At 42.1% G+C, this 11533-nt stretch overlaps 1 protein-coding gene across 1 annotated transcript; it reads right to left on the minus strand.

The window, feature by feature from the left end:
• Positions 1-2854: 2854 nt before the first annotated feature.
• abhd17ab (abhydrolase domain containing 17A, depalmitoylase b) lies at positions 2855-10478 on the minus strand. The gene is made up of 5 exons (XM_043247299.1): positions 10150-10478; positions 9130-9509; positions 7940-8134; positions 7247-7426; positions 2855-6032 (listed from the first exon to the last, which is right to left on the minus strand). Exons 2-5 carry the CDS (start codon positions 9501-9503, stop codon positions 5807-5809), a joined length of 975 nt encoding a protein of 324 aa, XP_043103234.1. The 5' UTR covers positions 9504-9509; positions 10150-10478; the 3' UTR covers positions 2855-5806.
• Positions 10479-11533: the final 1055 nt, after the last annotated feature.

The following is an 11533-nucleotide window of genomic DNA, read 5'->3' on the forward strand; positions in this document are numbered from 1 at the left end:
ACCACCTGGTGGTGAGTTGGATCCGTTGGCGGGGGAGGAGGCCGGACAGACTTGGCAGGCCCAAACGTGCCGTGAGGGTCTGTTGGGAACGTTTGGCAGAGACCCCTGTCAGGAGATCTTCAACTCCCGCCTCCGGCAGAACTTTGACCGGATCGAGGGAGGCTGGAGACATTGAGTCCGAATGGACTATGTTCTCTACCTCTTTGGTCGACGCAGCCGTCCGGAGCTGTGGCCGTAAAGTCTCCGGTGCGTGTCGTGGCGGCAACCCGAACCCGATGGTGGACACCGGAAGTAAGGGATGCCGTCAAGCTGAAGAAGGAGTCCTATCGGGCATGGTTGGCCCGAGGACCCCTGAAGCAGCTGACAGGTACCGTGTGGGCCAAGCGGACTGCTGCCCGGGTGGTTGTGCAGGCAAAAACTCGGGTCTGGGAGGAGTTCGGGAGGCCATGGAAAATGACTATCGAACGGCCTCAAAGAGGTTCTGGCAAACCGTCCGGCGCCTCAGAAAGGGAAAGCAGTGCCCTGCCAACACCGTATATAGTGCTGATGGGAACCTGCTAACCTCGACTGGGGATATTGTGGGGCGGTGGAAGGAATACTTTGAGGACCTCCTCAATCCCGTCAACACGTCTTCCACTGAGGGAGCAGAGGCCGGGGATCCGGGGACTCGACCATTACCCTAGCTGAGGTCACTGAGGTGGTTGAGAAGCTCCTCTGTGGCAAGGCACCAGGGGTGGACGAGATCCGCCCGGAATACCTCAGGTCTCTGGATGTTGTGGGGCTGTCTTGGCTGACACGCCTCTGCAGCATCGCGTGGACGCGGGGAAAGTGCCTCTGGACTGGCAGACGGGTGGTGGTTCCTCTTTTCAAGAAGGGGACCGGAGGGTGTGCTCCAACTATAGGGGGATCACACTTCTCAGCCTCCCTGGGAAAGTCTATGCCAGGGTACTGGAGAGGAGAATCGCCCGATAGTTGAACCTCGGCTTCAAGAGGAACAATGCGGGTTTCGCCTGGACGTGGAACACTGGACCAGCTCTATACCCTCTCCAGGATGCTGGAGGGTTCCTGGGAGTTTGCCCAACCAGTCTACATGTGTTTTGTGGATTTGGAGAAGGCATTCGACCGGGTTCCTCGTGGTGTCCTGTGGGGGTGCTCTGGGAATATGGGGTAAGGGGCCCTTTGCTAAGGGCTGTCCGATCCTGTATGATCAGAGCAGGAGCTTGGTTCGCATTGCCGGCATTAAGTCAGACTTGTTTCCAGTGCATGTTGGACTCCGACAGGGCTGCCCTTTGTCACCGGTCCTGTTCATTATTTTTATGGACAGGATTTCTAGGCGCAGTCAGGGGCCGGAGGGGGTCTGGTTTGGTGACCACAGGATAGCTTCTCTGCTTTTGCTGATGATGTTGTTCTGTTGGCTGCATCTGGCCAAGACCTACAGTGTGTGCTGGGGCGGTTTGCAGCTGAGTGTGAAGCGGCAGGGATGAAAATCAGCACCTCCAAGTCTGAGGCCTTGGTCCTCAGTCGGACAAGGGTGGCTTGCCCCTTCAGGTTGGTGGGGAGCTCCTGCCCCAGGTGGAGGAGTTTAAGTATCTTGGGGTCGTTCACGAGTGAGGGAAGGATGGAGCGAGAGATTGACAGGCGGATCGGTGCAGCTTCTGCAGTAATGCAGTCGCTGTACTGGTCTGTCATGGTGAAAAAGAGCTAAGTCGCAAGGCGAAGCTCTCGATTTACGGTCGATCTTCGTTCCTACTCTCACCTATGGTCATGAGCTTTGGGTCATGACCGAAAGAATGAGATCCCGGATACAAGCGTCGAAATGAGTTTCCTTCGTAGGGTGGCTGGGCGCTCCCTTAGAGATAGGGTGAGGAGTTCAGTCACCGGGAGGAGCTCGGAGTAGACCCGCTGCTCCTCCACATCGAGAGAGGCCAGCTGAGGTGGCTCGGGCATCTGTTCCGGATGCCTCCCGGACGCCTCCCAAGGGAGGTGTTCGGGCATGTCCCACGGGAAGAGGCCGGGAAGACCTAGGACACGCTGGAGAGACTATGTCTCTCGGCTGGCCTGGGAGCGCCTCGGTGTCCCCCCGGAAGAGCTGGAGGAAGTGTCTGGGGAGAGGGAAGTCTGGGCATCCCTGCTTAGACTGTTGCCCCCGCGACCCGGCCCCGGATAAGCGGAAGAAAAGAAGAAGAAGAAGAAGCTAAAGGTTAAATAACACATGAAATATTTCTATATAAATGTACTGAATTTATTTAAATATTAAATGTTCTAAAAGCGATACGGTTCATTTTTAAAAGTTGTTTTTTTTTTTTATAAATAAGCTTCCTGTTGATGTATGGTTTGTTCAGATAAGCAATATTTGGCTGCAATACAGCTATTTGAAAACAGGAATACTGAGAAAATTGAGAAAGAGTTGTTAGCGACGCATATTCCAAAATTAAGTTTTGATAGTATGTTTACAAAATACCTTCATGGAACATTATCCTCTCTTAATATCCTAATGATTTTTGGCACAAAAGAAACATGTTGTTGGCTAACAAGTATACTCATGCTACTTTTGACTCATGGTCCAGGGTCACATATAAATATATCTGTATGTAAATGTGTTCTTCTTCTGTTCAAGCAGTATATTTACAGTAATCATCAATACATAACGTAATGTTCAAGACTAAATACATCAAATAGGAATTTAAAAATATAAATGTCCATTAAAAATATTAAATGGAAAAGCATTGCCGTATAAATGTGTGTTAGGCTTACAATAATTATCAATTAATGTAAATGTGTGTTTACGCATAAATGCAATAAATACATATGCGATGTTCCTGTGTGCCGTTACAAGAAAAGAGAATTACAATAATTATCAATTCATAATTTTATTTTCTAAGATATCTCTCTTTTATTATTAATTCTGGAAAAGGAAAAGGACATATTTAAAACTAAAAACAACAACATTAGAATAATGCATAAAAGGATAGAACAGTAACACCCCAATGACTCTTGCTCCCGATCCATTAAGATTAAAAAAAACTGATTCTCAAACCTCAAGATTAAGCTTCTCAAACAATGTTATACAGTACATACATCTGATAGATTTAAAAAGACTTTTCTATAACTTATTTTCTTTAAACAAGAAAAAAAACAAAAAACAAATCTTAATAAAAAGAGCAGAATCTGAATGTGTTGGGACGGAGCCTCTGGGTAACTCCAGCCCCAACCCAAACCAACATCCTCCCCTCTTGTTAACACACACAGAGCATCCTCACATCCAGTCCGCTGGCTCCAAGTCAGTATTGCTTCTGCCCTCCAAACACTTGTGTCTTACAGGAGGTAAACACGCACCAACAGTCCACACAAAAACTTCCCCTCTGCGGCATCAACAGCAGCCTGTATTGTGTGAGACCCGGCTCTGTTCTGAACAGCCAAAGTCCACCGCCTCCTCCTCCGATCAACATCTGAGCGCTGACAAATGGCGGTGGGCGGCCATCGCAACACCAACACCTGTCGTCTTTGGTTAGAATGGAGAACAAACAAGCCCCTTTGTATCCAACCGCAGATTACACACTTAAATACATGATGAAACATGGAATCGGATTGGCTGGAATTAGGATTCAGATATTATGTACAAACCAGTGTTTTCGGAATACAGATTGCTTGTGCATTAATGGGAGTCAGTTTAACCAGAGCACATAATAACAGACCAAATAGAGTGGATGGATGAATGAATGTTAACTAGGAGAAGAAAAAAAAAAAAAATGTGATGAAATCACATGTCTTATCAACTCCAACACCATAAAATCAGAACCCTCATCAAGCAAAGACCTATCCGGACAAGACACTGAAATGAATGAATCCAATTAAACACATTGTTACGTGGAATCTAAAATGGAAGTGCAGCCTGCAGTGTTAAAAGGGCAAGAATGAATCATGGCAGAAAGAGGAAGAGAGGTCTAATCTCACTGAAAAGGCATGGTAGTCTTTGACGCATCGGAAAACCACAAAAGGTTGCAAGGTTCGGCCCTTTAATTTCATTCAGACCATTCTATAGCAGCAAGTTCCCTTGATAATTCACAGTTGAAAAGCTTAGTTTAAAAGAAAGACACCTCTGTATGATTTTTAATTCACCGCCAGTGTTTTTCAAAGCTTTGACAATCTTCCTAAACATAATACAACCTGATAGCTATAAGAGCCATAGTTGTGTCCAGATCAAATCAGACGAACTCCCTTTGAAGACGAGCAGCTTGACTAGAGGCGGCAACAATAGGTTTCGGATGACCTCACTGTTGTGCCTTTATTGCTAGTTCTAATCTTTAAACTACCCACAGCTCAGAACCTTACTTAGATGGATTAAACCCTGTGCCACTAACTAGCAATTTAAAGTTGAAACGAAAAGGGGAAATCCTTTATTAGCATTAAAAGGAGTCTAAATGATGTGCTCTGCTTTGAAACGATTTGCTTTAACATAACAATCAACAAAAAGAGAGTAAATACGCATGATTATAGCTTGAGCTCAATTTCAAATGCCAACAAGAGAAGAGTAACATTTCCGTGGTAGAAACACACTTGATGTCAGACTGAAAACGAGAAAAACTGGTTGCGTGTTGTGCGCCACAGGGTTCAGAAGTGCTTTCTGTTTTTACCTCTGTCTGCTACCCGCGTTGTGTGAATTGTATGTTCTTACACAATTCCACAATTTATTAACCCAAATCCCATTTAAAAGGTTGAACTACTTGAAAATTAATGTGGAAATGCTACGCCGAAGATCTGGCTTCAGGAAAGTCCCGACAACATAATGAAACCTTGATCTTTCTACTGGCCCAACAGTTCAGAAACATGATGTATGGATCTGGACGTGAATGTAGTCCGTATCGTGTCATCCCAAATGTGGTGGTTTCATTGAAATATGATGAGAGATCAGCCCTCCCAGTTTCTTTCACCTCAGGGTGCTATGGACACCCTCACATGCTGAGAAGAAAGGAAAGAGACAGCAAAAAGGGAAAAAAAAAAAAGACTGATAATGCTGGGAACAAAAGCCACAGTGCCAGGATTGGAGCTTTCCCTGCCTGAAGCGGTGTAGATCATCAGGTGTCATCTTATCCCAAAAGGCAAAAACTCATTGGAAGGGAATGTGAGTGCATCAGACGGACACACACACTGTCCAGAGGAAGCCAAATGGTTAAACAAATGAACAAAGATGCAGAGGTGGGCATAGTTGAGCCTATGTAGGATGCTTCAAACCTTAATCCTGATATCCTCCACCAAAGAAACGTTTTTTTTTTTTTCATCCTGCAGGGTCAGCAAGGCTAAAAAAATTGCTAGGCTCTGAGAATGAGCTATTTTAGGCTGCCTGATGAGAAGTGGGAAGAGAAGATCTCTCAGGCTGAGGCATCATGAGAGCAGGTCAGAGATGCAAACGCTCAACTGACAAATGAACGCTCAGATATTAAGAAACACCATCGGGTTGGAGGTACAGGACAGCGTCTGGCTTCTTTCCGTCGGGCTGAAACCGACAGAGGCATCCGTCCATCCTTTCTTGCTCCATAGAAATTCCACTTCCATGCCCCAGAGTTCCCATGCGCACGCATACGTACACACATGCACACTCACATGTACAAGGAAATGACAAACGAAGGGGGGGAAAAAAAGAAAACATTTAAGAAAACAAATTTGAGCAGAGGATCATGTGTCAAACTGCTCCAACAGTAACGTTGTCCATACAAAATGGCAGCCTTCAATAAGTTACTGATGCATCCATCTCATTCTTGCTCGGACTGGGAGATGGTGGGATGACAAGAGGGAGACGAAGGAGTGCTTAGGCGTGTTGTGCGGCCAATTCCTGCCCGATGAAACGACGCAGACGTTCCAGGTATTGACTGTACAGTTCGATGTCGTTGTGTCCTGCTCCTTCCACCCACAGCGGCTCCACGGCTTTGGGGCAGCGCTCATACAGGGCCAGGCCATGAGAAAAATCTATCACCTCGTCCTCTGTGCCATGGATGATCAACACTGGAGACGTGATTTTAGACACTTTCTCAATGCTGAAACAAATGAACACAGGGTTTTAGAAGAAACTTCATTAATAGACTGAATAGCTAATTTCACACTTGACGTATGATCAATGAAACACCATAAATTAATTTCAGCTTTAAGTAATTTTTCAGTAGCATGATAACAGCTCAAACTGTAGCTTTCCAGTAATGGGCTTTTTTAATTTATTAGTTGCATTTTAATTTTTGGAGATTTTAAATGTTCACATTTTATGCCAAGTATTTTACATACAACAGCTGAATACAAAATATGTAATAATAGAATATAAACTACTTTTAAAATGTTTGGTTCAGCAGTTTTATGTGAGAAATTAATACGTTTATTCAGCAAGGGCCACAAAAATGAGCAGCACAACTTGATAATTAAAAGAAAATCAGCATATTAAAATGATTTCTGAAGACTGGAGTCATTGTTGATGAAGTTCAGCTGTACCATCACAAGAATAAATAACTTTTTTAAATATTTACCATTTTAAATTGTAAGAATAATAATAATAATTCACAGTATTACTCTTTTAATTTTGAACAAAATTTTAATTACATATTGACTGCAAACTTTCGAACAGAACATACAAATACTAATAGAAATAACACTAACAATCACAAATTGTTATGTAGCCAACTACATTCAAGTGTGGTGCATGTGTTGCATGCATGCGTGTATGTGCGAGTGCCAGCAAACTAAACAGCTGCCTGCCAAATACATAGCACTTGTGCGAGAACAGTGGTGGTTTTGACTGAAACTGTATGGCGACCATGTGTTCTGCTACACTGGCACTGAGTGACACCGCCCACTGAGTGTAAACAACCTCTCTCTAAGCTCCACTATACCGCTGTCACAGCCGACATGCAACAATGAAAATGATTGTAATGAAAATTGAAGAATAATAACTCTTATTCCCTTAAATCAAGAGCTGAAGGTCTAATTTTAAGATTGAAAAATCTATATAGCGTGATAGTCAACAAACAAGGAGCTCAATATAATCGCCGGCAGCAATCCACATCACAACGCACTGCTTGCTCTCGCCAAAACCAAAACCCAGTGAATCGCTCATAAATAGCTGCAATCTGTGCTGGCCATGACAAGGCAAATCATCAGCTCATAAACAAACCGCAATGATGATGCCCTGTCAGTCCTCCAGTACAATGAAAGGAGCACACAAATAATTGAGGACGAATAGGAACCCAACGTTTTTGGTACTCACTTGGGAAATGCGTCAAAGCAGTAAGTCTTCTTAGTTTCGGGGAAGGCCACCCTCATGCCAGAGGTGAGAGGGGAGTGGAGAATCACAGCCGCGCACTCGTATCGTGATGCCAGGTCTACCGTGGGCACCGTGCCAATGCTCTGTCCATACAGGATAATATTCTCTGGGCTAATGCCATATCTGTTTGCAAGAAGGGAATCAAAAGCCAATTAAATGTCGTATAACGAACAAATAACAAGTCTCATGTCGACGTGAATTACAGCGCATTCACACCAAAACCAGTATGAATTGCAGATTGCTGGGAAAAGAAATTGTGCCAGAACTATTCAGAGTGCAGTGTGAATTTTTATCAGCCTTTGAGAATATCTGCAGAAAAATTGCTCTGTTCAATCCTGGTTTATATTCCACTTGATGGTTTCTAACTGATCCTATTAAGGATTCTTTTAGCACTTTTAAGAAAGGCTTGTATAGGCTAAGAAACAAAAATGTTTACTGAAAAATATGATTATTTCAAGTTACATACATGTATTTCACACAGAAAGCTTTAGTTACATTATAAATATATTTATACTTGTGATCAATCTGCAGATTGTTGTCTAGATCTTACAATAAGATGCAGCGCTGTAAACCTTGAACTCTACTACAGTCACGCAGTTGTTTTGGTTGTGACCTGGTATTGATTTCATGCCTCACCGTGAGCGTAGAGCCTGCCACGCTGCGTCTATATCTGCATACAAATTCTTTTCCGAGGGCTTCCCTGTACTGACCCCGTAGCCGGAGTAATCATAAGAGAATATGTTACAGTTGATGCGAGTGCCCAAGCCGATATAGAAGCTGCTCATCTGTCCTAGATCCACTGCATTACCATGGGAGAACAGGACAGTGAACCTGAGGAGAGAGACAGACAGAAGGGACGATGGGGTTTGTAGTACAAAGTCACTCTCTAGTACGCTCATTTCAAGGTCTGACTCAACATCGAAGTCAAGATGGATCCTCAAAGAGACTTAATAACCTGTAATTTCACTCTCTGAATCACTGGGCATGTAGGAGCATTTGCAGTGAGCCTGAGCTCAATACGCCACAGGGAACGGTTTCATAACTAGCACGGGTGTATGTGTGTGTGTGTGTGTGTACAATCATATAATACCAGAGTGTCCAAATCCAAATCCACCGGCAAAAAAAAAAAGGAAAAGAAATGGCTGTATATCAAAGTGTTATTTTAATATCACTTCTTCTGTGGTATTATTAAAATAATAATAATGGTATTATTTTAATATTTGTGTTTTAAATTTTCATTAGTAATTCATCTTTTGAAGTTTGTACTCTTCTCATTTTATTTTTAGCTAAATTTGTATTTCAACATTTATTTTATTTGAGTTTGTTGCCAGGGACTTTTTCTTTAAATGTTTTTTCATTCAAAATTTGTAAGCTTTATTTCAATTAAAGAAGCCCTTTATTATTAGAATATGATATAAAAGCCTTCCCGAAAACACTAACAGGTACTTGGTGTAGTGAAGACATTCACAGTACATACAACAACACAAAACCACTGTACTCATCCTACAAAAGTTGAAGAGGAAATAAAGCAACAAAGGAGCAGGCGAGAATAACAGTGAGAATAAAGCAGCGCGTGATAAAGAAAGAATGTGTCCAGGAAGGAGTGGCTTCTGAGTAAAGATAGCAGACAAACTCAGGGAAGCAGGAAATGGGACAAAGGAAAATGGAAAAATAATGAAGGAATGTAAATGACCCATGGGAGGAAAAGGGGGGTCCATCAGAGGAAACGTGACATTTTGAGTTCAACATATATTATCGTTTAACAAATAAATTTATAAAAATAATAATACTACTAATAAAAATCACAATAAATCCAAAAATCCTACCTGGCAGAGGGGGCACAGCGGATATACATGCAGCCCACTCTGTTCCCCCTACTAGATCGAGTCAGGAACACTTCTGTGGCATCCAGTTCCCGTTGGGAATACTGGAATTCTGCCCGCTCTGTGAGGTGAAGCTTCCAGCGCCCGTCCCCTGGAGCATTCCCTCCCCCTATCGAACTCCCACCACCGCCACCACCTCCCCGGGACCGGAGGCCTGACGTCCCCGTGGGTCCGGCCGGTACCGGCCCGGCCTCCAGATCGGGCAGGAGGGCATAGGTAGGTTCAGGGGGCAGGAAGGCAAGCTTGGCAGCGATACGGCTGGGGCAGGGGGGGCAACAGAACAGGCAACACAACTCACTCACAGAAAGGCCATTCATTGTCAGCTGAAAGAGAGATGACAGGAGATTGTGGTCAATACATGTTTAACACAAAACATTTATTTAACACACACACACACATGTTATTATTATTAAATGACACCGCTGGTCATGTGATCTCAACATGGCAGCACCCATAAGGGGACGACCCTCTCAACATACAATAAAACAGTATTTCTAGAATACTGATATTTTATATATATATATATATATATATATATATATATATATATATATATATATATATATATATATATATATATAATATACAGAGCAACCATTATAAAAAATATTCAATTGATAAAATCTACTAAAGCTTGAACAAGTAAGAAGCTCCAGCAGTAAACAAATGGTTAATAAGTAATACCCAGGTAGAATTAACTCAGGCATCCAGTAAACCTATCTCCCAGCTATACTGTCCTCCCAGCGTAAAACTGATAGTCTATCTGCCATCTGACACCGTATAGACTACAAATATAAATAATATATATTGCCGGTTTAAGAGGCTCCAATAAAATAACCACCAGTGGTCACATCAGTCTCAACAGACCCGCTCACCGCTAACTCAACATTTACACTTCATTTCAGCTGCAAACGAACATTATATTGCTAGCAAATACATTAATGTATATATTTGTCCACATACGTGTCGTTCTCTTGACCACAGCCTGCCAAAGCCGGATTTCTTTATATTTTCACACCTCTGTCGCTAAGTAGCTAGCTCGTAGTGAGGGGGTAGGGGGGAGTTAGCCAGCTAGCCAGTCAGCTACGACTCCTCTCAGACAACAAATAAAGGCCTGGACGCCGTTGAGGACATGTCTCATCCGCAGATAAAAGCCGAGCCCTCCAGGAATAAAACTCGATTTCTGGTTTGTCGTTCCGAGTTGATTCCCGGCTACCGTCCTGGCATGTAATAATCTGCTGGTATAGGCTAATAGAGCTGTGTGTTTTTTCCACTCCAGTCAAAGATGCTTATTAGCCTTCCCACTCTTCATTGCGTCTCAGCTTGAAGTAGGAGGCGCTGTAGAGGTGTACATAAACATGGCTTGAAAGCTAATATGATTAAAAAAATGATATTTACAAACACGATATTGTATAATTACGCAGTAAGATTAAGTTAAAATACACACTGTTTAACTGTTTATGCTTAACAAAATTATCTATATAAAAAGACAGAATAAAAGTAATAAATTGTCAATTATAAATAATGTTTAAAAATAACCTTAAATTATAAAACCTATAAAATAACTAAATAAACTCATTTTAACATATATCTTTTTAATACAAATGTATGTCCTGATTCATTCTGGAGATCATGTTTGCTACTAAAACGATTGTTTGCTACTTGTACGATTTGCTACTAAAAGCAAGTCATGAAAATGAATATATTTGTATTTGTATAAGAAGATATTGCGTAAAAATGGTAAATATAAATAGACTACGTTAAATATAACAGATGGGAATTCCACCAATATTATTCCTTTGGAGTAACTTAATTTTTGACATATCAGTATTAATATCAGATAAGTATCTTTGCTTTTTAAAAGAAATGACAAACCTTTCTATTCTGAAATAATTTAAAAATAAGATATCTGAAAGCGCATTATCGAGAGGCATGTAACCAATCAGATGATCCGCTAAGTCGCACGTGATTCGACGAGTCCTCAATGCGGAAGTCATACAAAGTGGATTACAGTCCTCCTGTTAAAACGTCTTTGCCCTTCACTTTACTGTATCCGGAAATTACGCTGCCGAGACATCGAGGGAGGAGCGTCCCAGGAACTTCTGTCAGATCTGCTGGCATAGCGATGTAAAATCTCTCAGACAGCTGATGATTACAGCCATGCAAAAGACGTCTGCCAAATACTTTTATTTAAATAAAGTTGTTTATGTGCATTTTATAAAATGTTTATGAAAACATATAATCTACTTTATTTTTTATAATTGTAAAAAAAATTAAAAATTAATATGTCTATTTTTAAAAAATCCATATAATTTCACGCATGTTTATTATAAAACTGCATGTGTGG

Source organism: Puntigrus tetrazona, chromosome 8, assembly GCF_018831695.1.
Source record: "Puntigrus tetrazona isolate hp1 chromosome 8, ASM1883169v1, whole genome shotgun sequence".
NCBI lineage: Eukaryota > Metazoa > Chordata > Actinopteri > Cypriniformes > Cyprinidae > Puntigrus > Puntigrus tetrazona.

Excerpts from the sequence above, each read along its gene's own strand:
- abhd17ab (XM_043247299.1), bottom strand. The coding sequence starts at position 9,503 with ATGAATGGCCTTTCTGTGAGTGAGTTGTGTTGCCTGTTCTGTTGCCCC. Across the intron at positions 8,135-9,129 it reads CGCTGTGCCCCCTCTGCCAG|GTTCACTGTCCTGTTCTCCC; the intron begins GTAGGATTTTTG and ends CTCTCTCCTCAG. Across the intron at positions 7,427-7,939 it reads TGGCAGGCTCTACGCTCACG|ATATGGCATTAGCCCAGAGA; the intron begins GTGAGGCATGAA and ends TCTTGCAAACAG.